Source organism: Lissotriton vulgaris, chromosome 1_1 (genome assembly GCF_964263255.1).
Source record: "Lissotriton vulgaris chromosome 1_1, aLisVul1.2, whole genome shotgun sequence".
Lineage (NCBI taxonomy): Eukaryota > Metazoa > Chordata > Amphibia > Caudata > Salamandridae > Lissotriton > Lissotriton vulgaris.
In genome coordinates this window covers 1,279,201,768-1,279,224,989 of record NC_141685.1, presented here as the reverse complement: position 1 = coordinate 1,279,224,989, position 23,222 = coordinate 1,279,201,768, and the positions used below count along the sequence as shown (strand labels likewise).

The window sequence follows — 23,222 nt, the reverse complement described above, 5'->3', positions numbered from 1 at the left end:
AACACCCAACTAGGTGCTCACTGGAAGGTACAGTCTGAGGGGGCCAAGGTGGTAGCATGTAAGATTTTTAGTCAGCACCACCCCACCAACATGATGACAAAGCACATCATTAAGGGCAAAACGTGCAGACCATGTACTCATGATTCTGTTTGCCGGAGTGGGCCGGATAACCTACCACTCGCCGCCTGGAACGGGAAGACCATCACTGCCAGGAACTGGCGCTGAAGTACTTTACAGCGCCGCTGGTGGGGCAGGGCAGGCTTCCGGGGCGTGTTCGCGGGGGCAGTTGATGAGTGTCAAGCATACCGCTCTGTGAGGAGTACCACTCACTAAAAGGTAGCGGCCATCTTGTAGTGTGATATACTGTAAGCTGATCCATAGACAGCGAGAGGTATGGGACCCGGCGGAACCCACAGGGACCTGAACATCTAAAATATTGCGCGTACCAAAACTAATCTTGCCATTGTAAGCAGCGTGCAGAATATCCCTGATGAGGATGTGATATGGAGGTGTGGGCATGAAAACCCGACTGGGCAAGTTAGTGGGGGTCGTCTCACTCATGCAAATAACCCAGGTGGCGTGAACTCAGATGTTATCCCTCTAGTGCACCCAGGGGTTTGTATGTTGATACTCTGTACAATCGACATGGTGCAAGTTTGTGTCATCAGCATTACCATCATCATGTGTGTCAGTTCATGTTACTTAGTGGTGGTAACCCCATAATAAGCATGCGTGAAGCTTGGTGTAGGAGCATGGTATTGGGAAGATAGAACATGCCGTTGTGTTGCCACTGGTGAACTGATTGGACCATGTGAATCATGTGGAGGTGGTGATCCTCATCTGACAGTTAAGGTTAAGATGCTCGTCATTCAGGCCGTGGTGGTCAGATGAAAGATGGTGCACCCATCTCTGTTCTGTTTGAACAATGACTGTTGTGTAATTCTGGGGTGGGCTTCCAGAACGAGCCAACGTAAGGACTCGGGGCATGATTGTGTTCCTTGTAGTGTGTGTACATCTTAATGGTGACTCATTGGGATCTTATGTTGCTCTTATGCTCAGTGATGCTTGTTTTGACTGCTCTCAGTGTCATACCCACGTTTCTCATGTTGTATGGGAAGGTAACCAAATATATGCAGTGTGAGGTGTTGCAGTTGGTGTGTCTTAGCATTCTCCAAGTGAATGTATCCGAGGAAGTATTCTCCTTGATCACTCCTTTCTGATTACACACTGAGCAAGTGCTGCAAGGGTAGTGCCCTGTTACAGGAGGAAGATCCCAAAGTGTTCTTTGCACTATACTACCCTCTGTCTTGGGTCTAGTATGTACTAAAATGTCTTTAAGGGTTTGTGTTTGCTTGAAGGCGAACCTTGGTGTAGGAATACTCAGGTCCCCTGTCTTCAGAATTTATTTATTTTATTTATTTATTTATACCATTTATAAAGCGCGCTGTTACCGAGCGGTGTCCTGGCGCTGAAATGTTATGATGTCTCCCCTAAGTTGTCCGTTGATTTCTAAAGGCCAAAGAGCCAAGTTTTAATGTTTTTCCTGAAGGCCATCAGGTTAGTACTTTGTTTCAAGGCCAGGGGCAGTTTATTCCAGACGGTGGAGGCTCCAGAGATGAAACTACGGCCTCCCCATCGTGCTTTCCTGATCCGATATGTCTTGACTAGCCCTTTATTTGCCGACCTTAGCTGTCTACCTGGCGTGTACAGTTGAAAGTGTTGTTGAAGAAAGGATGGACCCAGTCCATTCACTGCCTTGTACACCATACACAATGATTTAAACATTATCCGCTTGTGTACCGGGAGCCAGAGCAATTTCCTCAGTTCCTGTGCCACCGGTGCAAACTTGGGCAGGCCAGTAATTAATCGAACAGCTGCATTTTGCAGCATCTGTAGTTTATTGAGTAGCCCTTGCTGGGCTTGCAAGAAAAGACTGTTGCAGTAATCAAGGCGGGACAGCACAAGTGCTGTCACCACCGTTTTCCTGCTACTGTCTGATAGAAAAGGGAGAATTTTCCTGATGGTTTTCATAATCCAGTGGATGGAAGATGTTAAAGCATTGACCTGTGGTTTAAAAGATAGTTGGCTGTCAATAAGAACTCCCAGGTTCTTTACTTTTGTTGCCGGAATGGGTGGGGCTCCCATATCATGGGGCCACCATTTGGGGCTCCAGAAACTAACATCGGTGCCGAAGAGAAGAACCTCAGTTTTTGAGGAGTTCAATTTAAGGCAATTGCCAGCCATCCATGAGCTCACCGCAGACATACAGTCCTGGAACCTAGCCGCTATTCCTTCTTCTCTCCCCGGGAGCAGAGATACCACAATTTGTGTATCATCTGCGTAAGATGTTAGTTCAAATCCAAATGACCGAATCACCGGGGCGAGGGAGGAAACGTAAATATTAAATAGTGTGGGGCTTAGGGAGGAGCCCTGAGGGACCCCCCTGGGAGTTTGAAAGGTCTAGATTCAAAATCTCCCAGGGCCACCACCTGGACCCTGTCGGCTAGGAAGGACTTCAGTATGCTCAGGGCTGTCCCTTGAATTCCGCAGACTTCTAAATGATCCACCAGAATACTGTGATGGACCGTGTCGAAGGCCGCGGAAAGATCGAGGAGTACCAGAGCTGCCCGTCCTCCTGCATCCAGCGCCTTCCTGATCTCTTCCGTGGACTGGATCAGGGCAGTCTCGGTGCTATGGCCTTCCCTAAACCTGTGTTGGGCTATATCCAAGCACCGAGAGGACCTGAGAAAATCACATAGCTGTGCATTCATGACTTTCTCAATAAGTTTGGCCGGTAGTGGTAGCCTGGCTATGGGCCGGTAGCTATTAGGGTCTGAGAATTCCCCAATGTTTTTTAATAATGCCTTTTATGCATGTGGAGTCTGGTGTAAAAGATGTTACACATGTCAGAGTGTCTGTTTGCTCCTTAGGGGTTGGTTGTAGTAATGTTTCACAGGGTTTCTCCTGGCCCTTTTCAGCGAGTTTCTAATCTGGCGTTCTGGGTAACCCCTTGGCATTCCAGCATACCAACTGAGGCGCCTCCAACTAGTTCAGAACCAGGCGGCTAGGCTGATTTTTCATCAGCCCAAATGGCATCATGTCAGTCCATTAATGAAAAGCCTACATTGGCTCCCAGTGAGTAAGCGCTGTATCTTTAAGATGGGCTGCATTATTTTTAAAGCATTACGTGGTAACGGCCCAGCTTTTATCTCGGCTTGCTTACACCGTTACACTCCCTCTCGAAACCTCAGATCCTCCCACCTAAATCTGTTGAAAATTCCTTCAGCCAAACGGAAGAAGTATGGCGAACTACGGTTCTCTGTCCTTGCTCCACAATTTTGGAACTCTCTCCCAGCGGAGTTAGGGTCTTTGACCTCCCTTGCCCTATTCAGGAAACAGTAAAGACTTGGTTGTTTACTCAAGCATATTCTGACTAAGCTTTTTCCCTGTCACTGCCACGATCTTCATCTGAGCCTCAAGAAACCGTTGGTGTACGCGCACTTAATAAGTGCTTTTAACATAACATTTAACATAACATCTCAGGTTGGACCCCAATGATTGTGCCCCGGCTTTGTAGTCCGTGATAGAACTACAATTTCTTGTGATCCGAAGAAATTGCCCAAAGGGTAAATTGTCTTTTAGGGCCCTGGGGTGGTGACTGCTATATAATAGCAGGCTATTCCTGTTCGTCGGTTTTTTGTAGAGTGTCGTGCTCAGTCCAGTCACATCGAGCATCACACTGAGATCTAAAAAAGGTATGCTTGTGTTTGAAATTGTGTGGGTGAATCTAAGTTATTGATTTTGTGTTTTGATCCACTCACAAAAAGCAATACAAGTGGGGTGATCCCCCCTGTAAAAAAATCAGAATGTTGTATATAAACCTCTTCTACAGGGTCAGGTTGTTGATGTAAGGGTTACTTGGGTGCATGATGACATTCTCCTCGAAGGTGGCCATGTAAATACAGTCAGGGCAAATGTACTCCCCATGGAAGTACTTTGGGACTGGTGAAATAACAGTTTTTTTATATTCAAAGTAATTTTCAGTCAACGCTAAAGTAGCGCACTCCATGATAAAGGAGACCAGGGTAGGCGAGGTCCATTCCTCTCTCATGAGTGATGTTTCAATTGCAGTCAAGGTGACATGTTGTGGGATATTCGTGTACAGTGCTTCTACGTCCAATGTGACTAGAAGGTTGATTTCATTAGGGCCATGCATTTCCTCTATGATCCGTAGAATGTCAGTCGTGTCACGTACAAAGGACGGGGTCTTTTTCACAAGGAGCTCAAGAAGTGGTCACAAAATGACAAGGGTTCAAGGAGCGACCCTATGCCAGAGACTATAGGTCGTCCTGGCACTGGTATTGTGCCCTTGTGAATTTTGGGTAGTGTATATAAGTAGGGTGTTTTGGGGTCCTTAATTATGAGAAAGTCTGCCTCTTTTCTATTTATTCACCCATTACTCTCTGCTTCAAACACTAGGGTAGTGATCTCAGAAGCTAGTCTGGGTGTTGGCTCGTCTGAGATGGGAGTGTAGTACCTGGTATTCTCAAGTTGGCGCAGACATTCAAGGTCATAGTCAGTGGTTGATTGAATCACAGTTGCCCCTCCCTTGTTACCTGTTGGTAATCCTCATGTCATCAGCTAGACATCTGGCAGCAGCCAGTTCAGCGCTCGACATGTTGTGAAATGGATTCCCTCTAGGGATGGCGTCCAGGTCTTTAAGAACTGCTTTCCTAAATGTGATTACTTCCGCAGGGACGATACTGTTGTTTGGGGTAAAAGTGGAGTGATTACGTAAGCCAGAGTCATCGGTATCCGCCTGGGGTTTATCTTGCATATTTTCCTGAGGAACTCCTAGATCTCACAGTTGTTTCTAAACCTATCCACCCGTGGTGTGGGGACATAACCCAGTCCGTTTTCTAGTACTGTTCTTTCTAATTCAGTTAGTGGTCTATGTGACAGGTTAACCAAAAGTTCATTTCCCCTCTGGTTCTGCTCTTGGTCTCCCCTGCATATTGTTCTTGGTCCTGCCACTGCACTCCTTTTTGCATCCCTCTTTTTCACCCTCGTCCTCTGCCCCAGCCTCTGCCTAAAAAGGGTGGGTTGCCCATGGGGTAAAATTGAGGTTGCCCTTGCGGGTACACCAGGAATTGCCAAAAAGGGGGTGGTGGTGGTCCTGGATAAGCTGGTGCACTATTATAGTTGGGGTAGGAAGGTTGGTTAACCCTCCTCTGGTTATTGCTTCCCCAACTGCCAGAGCACAAGTCACTGTTGGAGGAGCCCCTCCTGGTGTTATCAGAATGATCGTCAGAGGAATAGCTATTTTTTGACCCCTGATAATCTGCCTTCAAGTAAGGGTACACCTTTTCCTTTTCCTTGCCGAAGTTTTCGATATCCTTCTGTAATTCAGCAGATATTCTCTGCTTTCTGCAATTTCATTGTTAATTTCTGCCAAAATGTGGATTGAAAAGTAGTTGTCTGGATTGTGGATTTCAGTGCCCCTTCCGCTATCTGTATCCTGGCCAGTAAGGCATCTGCTATCTGTTTGGCAGTGTTGATTATGAGAACCAAAAGATCTCGGGTGCACTTCCAAGAGGCCAGACACCATTCTATTTTAAAGAAAGGGTCCTCCAGAGATAATCTGGGAAAGAAGCTCACTATGAGTCCCCTTGGAGCGATATTAGCTCACAAGTACTTGCTCATTAGTGCTCCATGAAGGTAATTTTGACCCATTCCCTTTTCAATGCTGTTAGAGAGGTCCAGTCTTATGATTTCGTCCCCGAGGCCATAGAGCCTCGCCCCAAGGAGGGAGGGCGTTTTCCCTAAAATATCAGCTGTTTCATCATAAAAACTGAGTCCTTGGTTATCCTCCATCACTGGTAGGTAACCCAACTGCCCCTGAAGTTCCAGGGAGAGAAGTGTATGTGAGTGGGCCAGTCAGTGTAAATAGCACTGTTTGCAGCTTGATAAGAAAGTCCCACGGTGGTAACCCGTGCATAAACTAAATCAACAAGAGGGAGGGGCTATAGGGCTTTTTATAGAGGTCCAGCATACATGCCCTGTCAAGTAGTGAGAGAAGAGGGTATGAAGTTCCTCGGGTAGAATAAGGAGAGGTGTCCCAGTACTGCATTGGACACGGATTGGAGCGTAACTATGTACTAAGTTAGGTGAGTGGAATGACTTGTAGATCCACTCCAACTGCTAACACCCTTAAGCGCATGAGGCAATGGTCTTACAGTCTTCTGTTTTTTAACACTTTTAAATGACTGTTTTTAAAATCACACTGTGATAGGTTACCTAAGCTTATTGGAGGCCATCATGGACATCTCCTTATACCTTATACATCACTATCACCTTTTGTATGATTTGCCACAGAGATAGAGAGTTGAAAGCATAAGCTGAAGATAGGACTACCTGCATACCACTAAAACAGTTGTAACCATATTCTGTATTTTTTTAGGTCGTCCAACGATACTGGCGAGATAGTTTTCCACAGTACTACGACATGGTAGGTAGTAGTTTTATAAATATTGCCCAAATGTCGCCTGCGTGCGATCTGAGTTCAACCATTGATATAGTTGCTTAATTGCAAACATAGTAATTGAAGTAAGTCTAAATACAATGTTAATGTATATTGATATTGTTTATCTATATTGCACAGCACATCGAACTGACAGAACACAACATCTCAGTTTTTTATCTTTTTATCTTTCTATTATTTTGACACGTCATTTACTTCTACGTATTACATACGATACACCTAACAGATTGCCCAAGCTAACATGGCCGCCGATATACATGACAGAGACCTGTTAGTCCGTCTTTTAAAACTGCACGTATTGATCCGCCCACCCACGCACTCGTATCCTGCCGAAGCGTAGCAGAAACTACGGTTTCCCGTTTGCGGAGTCTCACGGAGTTTCTATTTCCGAGTCAGGTAAACGCCGAGCGCCTAACTGTTTGTATCTTTGGTCTTCCGTTCAGCAATGAGCGTGACCGTGACCTTATGCTATCTACTTTTCCAGCACGGGGATGTGATCGTATTAGAATTCCGACGATTTATCCGCTAAAAAAGCAAGATTGAAGCGAAGGTAGGAACGGTTTATAATGGTATTATTGAACCCCTAGCTTTATGTTGTTAATCAGCTGTAACTTAGTTGAATTCTTTCGCGGTTTTAGGATTTAAACAAGACGGCACGTATTAGCTGAAACGCATATGACTATGTCCAGCGTTGTGAAGGTCAGTACTGATGAGGACACAGTAGGTTTTGTGGTGGAGTCTAGCCTCAGTTTTCACAGTGATTTAAGTCTATCGCATGACCTTAGGTTGTTATTTTTTGGGCTATCGCCTTTTTCTTTGTTTTCACGTATCTTTAAAATGATCACCCTCAAAATGATCACCCTCATCATTTACACTTTTTCTTCATTTACACTTTTTCTTCACTACTTTAATCACAGTCAAACAGCATGAACCCACTTTTACACAACACAAAGTTACTATGTTGATAACTTATTGTACTGCATTCTCTATTACGCTGAAGGATCATAACAAATAGTATGAATTTTTTCTGTTTATTTTCAGATACAGCCCCCGATGAAGGGCCAAGAGGCCCGAAATGCATAGGGCATTGAAAAGAGTATTAATTGTATATGTGAATAACTCATGAAGTATTGTAATCCAATGAAAATGCAATTGGTTTGAAAATTTGAATTGAAATTCAGAATATGAAAAAAGTAAAATAATAATGAACAAATCACATAACGTTTGAGTGAATTGAATTAAGTTTATGTTGATGAACATTTGAAAGAATTTGTGATAACAAACTAAACAGTAGCCTTCCAGCAGGAAGTGCAACAGTGCGCATAAGGTCAAGTGGTTTCACTTGAGTTGTTTGGTTAGGTAGTACTCTCACCCACCACATTGTGTAGATAGTTTTTTCGCTAGGTCCTGAAGAATTGCCAGGGATCGCTATGGCTATGAGGCATGTTGACCGTCAGAGTTGAGCATAGATAGACGGAACCTTAATGTCAGAAAGCTGCCACTCTTATTCTGTTTTTAATCAGGTGGATAGCCAGCCTGAATAAAGTCCTTTTTGGACTATCCAACCTGTTTTAACCACCAATTCTATTACATCAACACCACCTAGGCCCCTCACACCCACTGCACCAAACGGCAAGGAACAAAAGATCTAAGTTAAATTGGTGCCCGTCGGTTATTGCAGGGCCGACCCGACGGGGAGCAAGTCCATATGATGAAGCATGACACCTAGCTGGCTGTGTGTGTGAGGACCCTAGTTTCGACAGGAGGAATTCCTTTCCTCCTCTTCAGCGACTCTGACTAATCATTTGGTCAGCCGCCTCTGGTCTCTCCTTGTTCTACCTGAGGAACTTCATACCCTCTTCTCTCATTTTTTTAAACATCTTTTTATTAAGATTTTCTTCTGATTACATACAGCAGAATATAAACGGATCGTGCAGTACAACAATTATACATCATCATTGTTGGGAGTGCCATGGATCAATTTTGCGTTAGACAACGAATTATCACATACACCAATGCGACCCAGTCCATGTATCATTGCGCAATCACTGACTGAGTTCTTCTGCAAAGGGTGTACTTTGTCTCTATGTACAATGACTACGGCAAAAAGTAGAGTGCGATGTTCATTTAAACAAACTATAACTAACAACCTAATCATAAAGAAAAGAAAAAAAACTGCATATTTAGACTGTGAAAAGCATGTTGTGGAACAAGTGAAAGGGTGTGTGCGTGGACCAATGTACTGTAAAGGCTGAAGAGACAGCAATGAAGTACCATAAGAATAATGCGGTGTGTGAGGGGTGGGGGGGAGCGTCTCGTAATTGACTTATTTCTCATGGCTCAAACCTGCCTAGCATTAACCAAGAGTATCCGGTGAGATGAGAGAAAACAGGGGGAGGGGAGCAGGCTATGTCGGGCCTCTGCTGTCTCGTTGGGGGGCTACGTGCGGTGTGCTGCAGTGTCCGGCTGCGTGAGCACTTTAAGAAAAGTGTCCCAGGTCTGTGCAATCGGATATTTGCGCAGACATGCAGTTTCTTCCTTGTGTAGCGTAGCGCTCTCAGCCTGTGCCCAGATTGTGAGGGATTTCTCACAATTGGCCGACGCTGGAGGGTCCGCTTTCTTTCAGCACCTCATAACTAGGCGCTTGGTCATGATCAAACCCAGATCTCTAAATCTGGGTATCGCTTTATTATTTTTTTGTCCACGGGTATAGACTCAATACGCAAGACTCCCAGTTAAACTGCAGTGGCGCCTGAGTGCATTTTACTAGTGTGTCTACAACTGTGCACCAATATGACTGCAATGAGGTGCAAGACCATAGCATGTGTAGCAGATCCACGCCCACCAGATGACATCGGGGGCAAGTGGAGGTGTTGAGATGAAAATAATCATTAATCTTGTCCGGTGATAGCTATGCCCTATGTAAAATAAAAGTCTGATTACGTTTAAATCTCGAATTACGTGGTATACATGTGGATCCAGTCAGTAGTGAAGCCCACTCTTTATCAGTCCATGGCCGACCTCTATCCACCGCCCATCTCTCGCGGAGTCTCGTCAACGGCGTCAGCGTGTGCGTCAGCAGGGCCTCCACTAACCAGTGCACAACGTGCGGCCGCTCCCCCATCACATGTAAGTATTGGACAAGCGTATGTGTGCGGGGCTCAGTCGTTATGTCTCCCCAGGCCACAGTCAAGGTACGTATTATTGCAGCATGCAAAAGGAACTGACCTGCAGGCAAGTCATTTTCTGCGGACAGCGTATCAAAACGTAAGGAGAGTGCCATAGGCATACAAGTCGCCTATTGCGTCAAGCTCTGCCTCGTGCCACGTCACTAACTCGGCTTTGGATATTTTCTCTTTGCCTCTAGGGGTCCCTGCTAGTGGTATCAGCGGAGCATAAGGATAAGTATCACAAGTCAGATAGAGGCTCCTCCGATAGCACTTATGGGCCAATGCCACATAGAGCTGGGACAGGCAGGGAGGTTTAGTTATGGGATGAAAGAAATGGTGTAGCTGGGACTGCGACCACGGGGGTGCCGCGGTCGCAGTGTCCCCCAGTTCCCTCCCAAACCTCCACCTTGATACCCACTGCAGCTGAGAGGCTAGATAGTAGAGTTCCATGTTCAGGACTGCGAGGCCCCCGCTGCTTGTGGGCGCATATAGCTTACTTAACGCAATGCATGGTCTGCCTTTATTCCAGATCAGGTCTCGAAGAATGCCTTCTAGGCTGTGAAGAATACCAACAGGGACGTATATGGGGATATTTGAAAAATGATATAGCAGCCTCGGTAAGATAATCATTTTAGTTAAAGTGATGCGACCTATGACGTTCAAGGACAACATTTTCCAAAAGCGGACCTGCGCTTTGATTGCCGTTATGGCTCTCACAAGGTTGTCATCTAATACATCAGCAGGGGATCTGTAAATGTAGACACCTAAGCATCTAAACAAAGTGGAGTGCCAGGCCTGACCGGATCCATCAATACTGTCGTCCGTTTCGATCCCGGTGTCAGTAAAATAGTAGATGCCAGACTTTGCCCAGTTCACTCTGAGCCCTGACATACGTTCAAATTGTTGGAAAATGTGTGCTATGACCTGAGGTATTGCCTGTAGGTCTCTGAGTGATACCACAATGTGCCGTCGCCTAACGGTATGCCCCAATTGTCTCCACTAGCTCTGAGTAACACCACCAAGGGCTCCATTGCCAGGGAAAAGAGCAGGGGAGATAGCGGACAGCCCTGCTGTGTCCCTCTTCTCACCTTCAAGGTGTCAGAAATCAATTTACCCATCTTGCCCATGCTGTAGGGCACTGATAAAGAAGACTCACCCTTTCTCCGCCTTGAACCTGCCTTTATTTTCTTTTGAAAACCTGGGAGGTTAAACCAAGGGATCCTTCGGGCCTCACACTGCTACGCATTACCACCATTATCGAGAGCCAGTCACGGCTTCTCTTACCTGTGGGCGGGATGTTGGCGCAGTCTCTCACTCTCTCGTCTCCTCTCTTCCGTGAGGCCCGAAGGATCCCTTGGTTTAACCTCGGGGCACATGGGAGCAGGTACTAGTTCTCCCGTGGATAGGGATGTCATCAACAGTAGTGACTTTACCTGACATAGTTGGTGGTTAAAATACTAAAATCCACTACCTATCATTCCCAGGTTTTCAAAAGAAAATAAAGGCAGGCTCCAGTCAGAGAAAGGGTTAGAATTGATACAACCCAAAGAAAAACGACCTGCGAGCAACAAGAACTGTTGGTACCTAGAAAATTGAGGGAATGTCTAAATACCCCCACTAATTAAGTAAGTACACATACCACGGCATACTAGTTACTGAGGCTAAGTTAGGTTTAGGTGATCAGTTAATAATATTCAATGTTAACCCCATAGGAATTAAAGGGCGATCGAAATATAAAATTCCTGGATAGAAGACCAATAACGATAAGGCGATGGCTCATAAGTACTGAGACCCATAAAGAATAAGCGGCATTATCAAGAACCTCACCGTGTGAAGTAAGTGACTTACACTTTGCGAGCATAGAGTCAATCATCTGATAATGGCAAAATACATAGATTAATACTCAAACTATATTCTCAACAGGAGAGGATTGACGTGCAGAATTTATGAAAAGAGTGTCACGAGGAGGACCAAGAAACTAATTGAAAGGTCCACCAGTATATGAAAGGAATCCAAAGATAGGCAATTCATGTAAGAAATATGACTATCCTAGTAGACACTTGTGATACACAGATTAGTAAATTGGATGATTAGATAGATAATTTTCTCTAGTAGTGATGATTAATACTAATTGTATGTATTCATTTTTAAGAATGAAGAAGTATTGTTTTTAAAAGTTCAGTCCTGAGGAAGGTGTTTACACGATAAGAAAGAAAGCACCGAAACGCGTTGACACATGGACCCTATTTTATACTTTTTATTGTAATTTGTGTATTTACTGTTCACTGCACTATACTGAGTGGTTACTCAGAGATTTGTATTATTATGAAATGTTTCCAAACAAAAATTGTTAAAACAAACCTATATCTGAGTATTCAAATGTATTATGTTTTATTAAATGCGTATCAACAATTTTTAAACTAAAAACATTTTTTTAAGACTAAAAGGTCTTGAGAGAAATTATCAATTTAAAATTGTCTGTGTATCCATAACCAATGGTGTCAGTATAGGGGTCAGAAAGTTAAGTTTTTTCTTATGAAGGTTGATATGTCAAAACTAGATTGAACAACACAGAAAGGAATTTCTTTGTTTTACTGATATTACCCAGTCCTTTCTGGTTTATCTGGGAAACTCTTCTTTTCATAGAGGGAATTGGGCACAGATTATTAAGGATGCAGTGGGATCTTTAACATCGAAAATAGCAATAAAGAACGGGCTAAGACAGGAGTGTGTGCTGGCCCCTCTACTATTTGCCATATTCTTAGCTGATCTGCCATCTGTGCTGGAGATAGATAGAAGTGCAAGCCCAAAAATGAATGGGAAACAATTATCATGTATATTATATGCAGATGATTTAGTAATCTTTTACCAGACAGAGTTGGGCCTACAAAGGAAGTTAAAAGCATTCAGAGATTATTGTGTGACAAAGCATTTAATTGTAAACTTGAATAAAACCAAAATCGTATGCTTTAGAAAAAGAGACCCTAAGTGTCGTTGGTATTTGGGCCCATTAAAACTATAAATTGTGAATGAGTACAATTACCTTGGCATCTGGTTCGATAGAACCCTAAAGTGGCATACACATTTAGAGGTGCTGAAAGTAATGGCCCTCACATCAGTATGTGGGTTGAAAATGTTTAATCGGAACTATCGTGATATGTCCCATAGACAGCTGATAAAGGCCTACAGTGCGATGATACCACTGCAACTACTTTACGGGGCAGAAGAACTCTACCTAAGTGGTAAATGCGGATGGGATTTAGAGGCAGGGAAGTGTATAAAGTCCCTAATGTCGTTGCCAGGCTCCTCTGTCATCCAGGCAATCAGATTTGAGCTAGGAATGCCATCATGGAATGTACAGGCTCAAGTGACCCTACTAAAGGTTTGGAAAAGGTTGGACCCTGGAGTGGTCCAGAAGGTCTTGGAATGGTATAAAAATGAGCACAGTACAGGGATTTAAAATGGGCCAAGTAGACCAGAAAGAAACTGTATTATTTATGTAGGAACCTGAAGGTGAGAATTTGTCAACATACATTGTAAGCAGAAACCACTAAGAGTGAACTCAGATCCCTAGGGAAGGAATTGTCTAGGAGGGAGGACGGGGAGTATCTGAGGAAGGAAAAATCAGTACAATTTATGATGAATAGCTTGCTGGACGAATCTTGGTACCCATACCTGGATACATTACTCAATTGTTGGCTCTGAGGCGAAGTATTAAGATTGAGTATTGGTATCAGCCCCAGGAATGAAAATGAGAGAATAAAAACAGAAATCATGCAAGCTGATGGCAATTGTACATGTATGATAGACACAAAATGTGATGTCTTGCATATATTAGTGGATTGCTCATTGCTCAAAAGTATTAGCTCTGCGGAAATTGTTTTTATGCCACATTAAAAAAAAAAATATGGCATTGTATCCCATGCACACGCAGTAGAACTCTTTACAGATATGCCTAACCTTGACAACGCAATAGCAATTGGAAGATACATAAATGCCGTAAAAAGGGCTTTTATGGAAAAATGAATTTGAAGATTGTTATGATAGAATTGGGTTTTAGACGGTTTTAATTGATGGAAAATTTATAGAAAATAACGTGTTAGATATTTCTTAATAGGGATTCTTATAGCAATTTTTTAATTAGTACTCAATTACCTTTCATGCGGGTGTAACCATAATGTATATATTGAGGAATTGCGAAATTATATAATATTATGAAAATATGCGTTGCTTTCTAGTTTTTTTCTCAGGATATTTATCTTAATGGAGTTAGTTGTCGATATTGTGATAATTTTACATTATTTATAAAAATGTCATGTTTTTATGTTGTTTAAAGACCAGCGGTATAAATAAAGGTTACTTTGACTGACTGTGCTACTTATGGTTTTTGTAAATATCAAATCTATCTTTTGGTAAATATGCCGCTTATGGCCAAGTGTTCTATAAAGGTAATGCCATATGCCATTCAATCCCACACAACATTTGGAGTTGTGAAATAAAGTTCTCATCCAGTTGGGAAGAAAGAGGAGAAGAGCAACAAAGTGGAGAAAAATTAACTTAATGGTGATTTCGGTGTACGCAGTCCATACTCTACATTCTCACAATAACTATTCAGTCATGACAGCCAGTGCTGAGTACATTCCATATTCCAACCTTCTGCAGGAAAACACATATAGGAATTATGCTTTTTTTTCCAACCTGCAGTCTGCCAATTTTTAAGCTTTGGTAAAAGGTAACACAGTCACTAGTATTCTTGTTTTTTTTGTGTGTCATACGATTGCATGGTTAAAAAAATTATCCTGGACATTGACCAAATCAAAATCCTATGCCTAGAAAAAACAAGTACCAATGACGGTCGTTTGTACGGCCGTCATCTAGGAATCTCTGCATGTATTCTCTGAGTATTAAGCTCTGTAGCCAGAGTGGATTCTCAATTTTACAAACCCGTTTTCTTGTAGCCTATTTTGAATCTGTCGTATCACGACCACCCATATTTGCTGAACTATCGATAGGACCCCTTCATCCAAAAATAGAAAAAAGTAGCCTAAGAGTTACTTGAGGATGAACTCTTCGACTTCTAGTCAACCCCCTCCTCTTGTTGAGCTCTGCTGCTGTATAGCTAAGCCAGAACAAGTATTAGGAACTACAGTGGGTTTTGCATGGTATGCATGCGAGAGGCCAGGAATGCCACATAGAAGGTGCATGCATGTGCATCACCAGCTTCACACAAATATTGCAGTAAGAGAATTTCTGGGTGTGCCTCAAGGTATCAACAGACCTGAATAGAAGAAGCATACTTAAGTTGATACACATGTAGGATTTTCAGTTTTTACCTTCATTTTTCCGGTACTATTCCTGTTGTATACTTTCATTTGCAGGACAAAAGCGTAAAAGATGAAGAAATTGCACTATTAGGTGAGGTTCTATCAAGAAATCCAATTTGTTCGCAATGGCCACATTTTTCTTAGAGTTGGTCTGTCTTTAGCTTGCAGTGGCTACTATCTGCCTACAGAATTGGCTATATGGATGTTGGGATAATAGGGTGCTGGCTGTATGATTCATGAAGATAAATTAATTTGATGCCATGGGAATCTACTCCACTATGGAATTTCTAGTGGTGTCTATATTTACAAGTGATTCAACAATAGATTCCTTTAAAAAGAATGGTATGCTGATATAACATTATCTGTATAATTTGTTTACTATACAGGTATAAATAATGCATGAAACCAATACAAAAGCAAGAAAGAAAGATTATGATTGTATAGAACAAAAATGGTGTCAAACTGTAATTTATTTAATTACAATTATGATAAAGGCAACGGTAAATGAGTAAAGTAAAATACTCGTTCTCATCCTTCTAGATAAGTCCTGAAGAGCAATAGATTGTTGGCGCTATCTTGTTAAATGCAACCTTAAAGTGTCACTTCATGTACAGAAGTTCAAAATACATTTTAGAGCAACTATTTCAACTAAGCATGTATAGTCTGTGATTTATGCATAATTTGTATCTTGATAACCAAAACCAAATAAATACTTTCAGTCTGTTTGATACATATTAATCTGCACCTTCTTGGTTATTGTTTTGTGGCACAAGAAACACACTTCCATCAATTGTCTGTTGCAGGGAATACTCCTCTGGTGAATATGGATGGCCGTCTTCATCTCTCAGCATTCTGAAAACCTCCATATATAGATCATTGAGTTTCTGTCTCATGATAGAGACTGACTTGTTAAACTCACTCCTTTTCCTGAGGAGTTCTTCCTTGTCTTCATTCAGATCATCCAGATCCTTCTCTAGATGAACAATATTCTGCAACTTCCGCTTCCTACAGTTTTGAGCAGCAACTTTATTCTTACCCCTCCGCCGAATGTCCCTTATCAGTGCCAATTGGGCATCGTTTAGTTGGTACTTGGACAACAGCTCATTAAAATCATCCACTGGGAGGTTGATGATCTTTTGTATTGAAAATGGAATTTTCATTGTTATAGCTCTGCGCTCATCCCGGCTGCACGTCAACTCCATACGACTGGGCTGTTTGATCTTTGCATAGGAACCATGACATTGTATGTCCTGCATATCACAACTTTGCCCAGCTTCAGAGGATGCTGTATATGCCTGGCTGAACGGCATATTGTTCATTGAAGGTAACACACAATACTGTTCTTGAGAACTGTGGTAGTTTAATGGATATAACTCCACATAATCTGGATGTATCTGCCCTTGCTCGGTGCCTTCCATGGACTCTGCATCACTGTAGTTTAGTGACAAGCCCGAGTCTGATTCAAGATCCTCTTGGGGTTTGCAATTGTGGTTGTCCATCAAACCAGCATCCACTACATGGGTAGGGTCAAAAGGTGGGCTATTTAATAATCCAGGAAAAATTAGGTTTTTGTTGTTCGCTTGGTTGATGTTGGTAGGACTTCCTGGATGGATCGTTGAAGACATCAACATACTTGTGTAGCTGGTTGTCCCATAAGGAAACTCATGGGTGGCTATTCCTCCGGGGCCCAGCCGCTGACATGGAGTTTCCAAAATGTCTGTATAATGTCTTTCATATGCTAGCGTGTTTTGACTGCAGTTTGGTAAACTGCTTCCTGCATTAGGTTGACTGAGTTCATAGCTTGAAACAGGAAGCGTTTGTGCCAGGGTTCCTGAGGCCATGCTGCTATATCCCTCAGTATTGTATGCATATTCATTCTGCATATTTAAACCCTGTGGGTGTAAATAAGAAAGACATTTGTAAAGTCATATTTTTAATAACTGTGGGAAAATGTACTCACATTTTTTAACTTTATATCACACATATAGTGGCTATATCTTAAAATCATAATTCTTTCTAAAGTTACCCCTATGATTTCATATGTATTGCTTGTACTCTACATTAATGTTGATGAAATTAGTAGGAAATGAATTGTCAAACCATATGAGCCATATTTTGTATTCTGATTCATTGAAAGAGAATATCAAGAAGGGATCCATTAGTGTAATACAGAACTCTGTATGAAAGCCCGGGGACCTTCTTCATTGAAGGACCTGCTTACATCCACCTTTTAATGAACTCGATTAACTTGCAGAGATTATTCTGGAAAGGTGTACCAGTACGGTTTTGCAATTCTTTTCACTGTGTACCAAAATGCTTACTTTTGTCATATGCATGTAAGACACGAGGAAGACTGTAAGTGTGTGTGAGACTTGGGAAATAGTCAATGGGCTTAAAGCTATGTTCTTGAATGAAACATGACCCTGGACAGAGCAACTGTACAGGGATAAATCACTGTCATGTTAATCTTACTACCGCCCTACAGAGGTGCTACAGTACTGTATATAGTGCAGTACTAGTTGTCGAGTAGGTGCTGCTGTACATGAACTCGCATATAGTTGTGGTAGTTGTTGTGTTATTGAAACAAGTATTTCCTAATAATCATGCACACTGAGGTGCGCTTATGGAGCTCAATGCCATGTTACCTGGACCACTGTTATAAACTTCTCAGCATTAGCTGATGTGATTGCTGTACCATTTCACAAAAAATCCAATAAAGATCATTAAAAAAAAAACTGTAGAGGATAAACAGATTTTCTCCAGACTTATGAAAAAAGTACCACAATGAAGTGCAGTTCTCTGAGGTATTTCGGGGCATATTTCCAAGGATGGCGATAAATAAACGCAAGGCAGGTCGTGGGTGCCGTATGTGACCCGGAAGTGATAATGATCACTTCTAGGTCACACGTGTGGACAATGCCTCGCCTGTTAGAACCAGCCTGGCTAGAGAAGCATAAAAGGACGGGTAGCAGAGGAGTCGTCCTCTTTGCTCCCTGCTCCCTCATCCTGCCAGACCAGCCTCGCTAGGAGGCTGTAATTTTATTTCTCTTTTGTCTTTTCAGTAAGCATGGGCGCAAAATCCCATCCGCTCGCGGATTTTGCGGATTTTTGGCAAATTCGCCATCTGCGAACTCCCGCGAATTTGCCGAAAATCCACGAATCCGCGAGTGGAACGGATCCGGGGGGCAAAAGTTCAAGCTTCAAGCTTGTAACTATTTTAGAATGGCGCTGGCAAGCTGCCAGTGCCATTCTAAAATAGTTACCCTGGGCCAAAACTATTTTGGGGGCCCTTGTTCAGTACAGCTTTGAGTTTGAATGATTTACTTTCAGCTCTGCCATACCCTATTTGCCAGGCTACGAATGGTGCACAGGCACTGTAGTTGAAATTCTAAAAGCGTTTACATCTAATATTCAGAAATAGTGATGTGTTTTCACTGTTGTAACAAAGCAGCAGCCCACTAATTTTACAGTGAATAATATCTGTGATATCCTCCAATTTCTCATATGTGAGGACCCGCTTGGATCTAACTTTGTTACTGTTAACTTTTTTATGGTTGTTGCATGAAACAAACAAATTTCTCTGCAAATGGTAATAGGGGGCAGCAGTCAATCGTACCAGCGCCGTGAGGGAAACGGCAGTATAGCGCCATCCACGCCACCAGCCAGCAACACCTGGAGGACCCTGTTCAGACCGCCGCCGCCACAGCTGGGTTAAACTACATGACCCAGCTGCCCCAGGCTGCAGGCGCAAGCGGGACGTCATCCACGCGCCCGGAGGCACCTTAACAGGAGGGAGCGCCGTGAGCTCCTGGGGGCTGCAGTCAATCGTACCAGCGCCGTGAGGGAAACGGCAGTATAGCGCCATCCACGCTACCAGCCAGCAACACCTGGGGGACCCTGTTCAGACCGCCGGCACCGCCGCAGGTGGGTTAAACTACATGACCCAGCTGCCCCAGGCTGCAGGCGCAAGCGGGACGTCATCCACGCGCCCGGAGGCGCCTTAACAGGAGGGAACGCCTCTCACCCCGCGAGTCGTGCGCGGGAGCAGCCGGGAGAAGCCTGGGAAAAGGGCGGGCCATCTGTGGCCGTCAGGGGCCGAAGGAGCCCGGGCTGGGCCACCCCATTAACATCTGTCATCGATAATGGGTAAGCGAAAGAAGGCAATAACTATGGAGGAGGGTGGGAAGAAAGCTAAGGTCCCAAGACTCTTCAACTCAATTATGACGTACTTAACATCAGTGGTGGGAGAATTAACCAAGGAAATTGCCAATGCTGAACTCGAACTGGGCTTGACAGCTACCCCCCCATCAACTACTGTCGCACCTTCCCCTACAGTGCTGGGTAATTCACCTGTGATATGTACCCCCCGGCAACACTCTATCTCACTGTGACTATTGCTACCCTCCCGCCTACATGCCCTGCAGTTGAGGTCCCTAGCCAAACCCTTCCAGCCAGCCTGCTCGATCTTAGTCAGCAGACCACTACATCCACAACTAAGGGTGCACGGGATAACAACGTTGCCAGCACATGCCTATTAAACACAACAAATGACTTATTGGGTAACAAACTGGAGGAGCTCTTTGTTTCCAGAATTGAACCACTACTTGTTGGGATAGCAAAAGACATTGTGGACACTTTGAATACTTGCTTAGAAGGTCTGCTTAAGAAATGCGCACTAATTGACAGACTTATTAATAATTCCCCACCCAACAAGGCCCCCCATGTTAACGCAAAGTGCCCCGAGGGCGAGGTTCAGAGGATGGAGGTTGGGACGGCGGAGTCAGTACAGGCACAGGTACCATGTGTGGTTCTACAACCCCAGAATGGTGGAGGGGTTATCAACACACTACCCCCAGCCTTGGAAGCATTGCCCCCAACTTTGGAGGGGCTGCCATGCACGCAACTTCCACTACGCATCCCCGACCGCGTGAGACCCTCTTATAGTAAATACAAGCTTAACCTACCACCTGAAGCGTCCCCTTTGGTCGCTGTCTTTATCGGGGTCCCTCCTCTAAGGGAAGGGGAGGTCGAATCCTCTATGGACCTCATGGCTAAATCTAAAAAATGGTGCACGGACAAATGCTGTGGTCAGAATATCGCAGATGAGATCATATTTACAAGGAGGGTGGGTTGGATTGGCAAACATCAGAAATCCACACAAGGAGATTGTGTGGTTGTCAATTTTAGTAGGGCTGATCAAGCGAATAGACTTTTCTGGGATGGCTCGGATATATCCCTAACGGACCAATTAAGACCTGTTCCGCTGGGCTTTTTCTACCCACCACCAGGGCGCATGTTGCACCTCAGTGGCCCTGGGATTAGTAGGGGGGGAGGGTGCGTACCTCTAGGCGAGGGCAGGTCTAATTCCCATGCACTCCCACGACCACCGAGGTGCCCAAATATCCCATTGACTAACCAACCCTGTGTCTACCAGAACGCCCAGGAGGGTCCTGCGTTGGCCATTGCTAACCGCTTCGCTCCCCTGTCAGGTTTGGAGGACACAGACTGACTATTTGGTGACCCTACTTGTGCGACAGAAGAGGTAGGGACCAGAATGAGTGATGCATGTAAGCTATTAAGCTGGAATGTGGCGGGACTCAACTCTAAACGTAACGACAAGGGTTGGATAAGTTTCGTTTCAGGGCATAAAGTCATCGCCCTCCAGGAAACTTGGGAAACATCTGCTAATTTCTGTTTGGATGGGTTTACCAGCTTCGCCAAAGCGGCTACCCCCAGCTGTGCTGGCAGAGCTAAGGGGGGTCTGTTAACTTTATTTTCCCTAGATCTGAAGGGTTCCCTTAGACAGATTAGTACTGCCTCGCCCAACATCCTTGTTGTAGAAAGGGAAATAAGTCCCTCTAGGAGGACCCTATATATCAACTTTTATAATTCAGGGAACAGGGATAATAGCGATAGCAATGTTGCTAGTTTAGATGCAGTTTTAATGTTAGTCAGTCAGAATACATATTTCGATGCAGAGTACATATTGTTGGGTGATTTTAATATCCACCCCTGTAAGCTAATGTGTGGTACAAGTAACAAGGAAGGGGGTGAAGGAGCCGAAGGTCCTCATTTCGAACACACCACACGAGGGGAGGAGTTAGAAGACTTTTTGGCAAATTTTAACCTATATGAACCGGAGGGAGGCCCAAGAATAGCTACCTTCACGGGTACCAACCGCGGAACTATAATTGATTATATTTTTGTTACACCAGGTATTCTAAACAGGGTCATTTCTTACTGTACAGTGCCCTCTTATTATAGTGATCACAATCCTGTTCTACTCGAGGTAGCCTGGGGAGATTTTATGGGGCCAATTCCAGGGCCAGCTAGGTTGGAGCGCACTTTGCGCACCTCTGACCAGGGCAGAAGAGTCAAATGGGCTAAGGTGGTTCCGGAGAATTTTTATGCAGAAGTTCTCCCAAAAATGGAGGCTCAGGTGGCAGTCTGCTTAAATACTCAGGCCCAGGATTGCGAAATCATAGGGGCCTTTGAGTCAATCTGTGGGCAGGTGTCGCAGGACCTTTTGGCTAAACCTAAGAAGGGAGTGCCAATTAAGCATTGTTGGTTCGATGCCTCCTGCTCAAATGCACATAGGTCTCTGATGTCTGCCCTGAAAAAAACACCTAGGATAAGAGATGACATTGTCAGATTGAGGAAAAACTACAAATTAGCTATAAAAACCAGACAAGAGAACATCAAACGGGAAGCTTGGGAGAGCCTCCTTTCCGTGGCTGTCCTGAAGGATAGCCGGAAATTCTGGGAAATAATCAAACAGCCATTCCTCTCTGACCAAAACAATGAGGCTATGGACTGCGTCATCCCAGACGATAAATGGCTGGACCACTTTAAAAATGTGTATGGGGATAACGATCGGGCAGGTCCAGTAGGGCCCTTGGTGACCCTGGATGCTACCTCTATTTATTTTCATAGCTCAGAGGTGGAGAAAGCTATTTTGGCTATAACTAAGCATAAGGCCCCGGGCCCTGACGGGGTGCCGGCTGATTTCTTTATACATTCCCCCAAGCTATGGGCGGGGGTTCTGGCCAATGTTTTCTCTGCCGTTAATGGCAACCCCACACCCTCCTCTTGGGCCATCTCTACCATCGTCCCTATTTTTAAGAAGGGCCAGCGGGACGATCCCGGGTGATATAGGCCCATATCCCTCTTGGACTCTACAGTAAAGATCCTAGGTAGAGTCCTTTTGTCCAAACTAAGGGATAACGTAGAGAGTTGTGGAGGGTTGGCGGAGATCCAGTATGGGTTTAGACAGAAGAAAGATACGATCGAGCAGTGCTCTAACTTACACCTGTTGATTGCGAAATACACGGTGGCCAAGGAGGGGTCCTTGTTTTTAGCATTTATGGACCTCTCCTCGACCTTCGACCTGGTGAACAGGTCTAAGTTATGGCTGACCCTGCTGAAGATGGGGATAGATGAGGCATTGGTTAAATTTATGGCGTCTCTACACCAAGAGCTCTTTGCTGCGGTGCGGGTCACCAACGAAGGAAGGTGTACGTCCCTCTTCAAGTCCATGCGGGCGGTTAGGCAGGGCTGTATATTAGCCCCCCTGCTCTTTACCTTCTACATTAACGGACTGGGCGCCTATCTGGAGGAGGTCGAGGGTGACGTTCCGCGTGCAGGAGCAGTTAGCAGTTAAGATCCCCGCGCTCCTGTACGCGGACGACGCCGTGTTGATAGCGCGCACTGGCGTCTGCCTTCAACATTTACTAAATGCTTTTGGTACATTTATGGACCAGCTAGACCTAAAAATCAACACAAATAAGTCACATACTATGGTTGTGGGTCGACAAAGTAGCAAGAGGAAAACAAATACTTTTGAGTGTAAGGGCGAGGTTGTCTCCAGAGTCTCCACTTTTCCCTACCTGGGGGTTCTCTTTGATCAGAGAGGATCCTTGGGACCTCAGGTAAGGGCAAAGAGGTTGGCGGTGATTAGGTCATCGGCAGCTCTCATGGGTTTTGCGGGCAGGTTAGGTGCTAGGCCCATGGAAGCGCTTTTGAAAATCTATAAAAGTAAACCAGTTGCCTTGGCCTCATATGGTTCACCCCTTTGGGGTTATGTAAATCTAGAACCAATTCAGAAAGCGGAGAACAGATTCATACGGACACTTCTGTCTGTTCCTCAGTCTACACCGACTTATTCCATACATATGGAGGTGGGTTTAG

General features: G+C 44.2%; 1 protein-coding gene across 1 annotated transcript in view; it reads right to left on the bottom strand.

The window, feature by feature from the left end:
- Positions 1-15,488: 15,488 nt before the first annotated feature.
- NFE2 (nuclear factor, erythroid 2) overlaps positions 15,489-23,222 on the bottom strand; it is a 133,442-nt gene continuing 125,708 nt past the window's right edge. Inside the window, exon 3 of the mRNA XM_086964926.1 lies at positions 15,489-16,927. Within this exon, the coding sequence (XP_086821052.1) occupies positions 15,770-16,927 (1,158 nt within the window). The 3' untranslated portion in view covers positions 15,489-15,769. The remainder of the gene's footprint in view (positions 16,928-23,222) is intronic.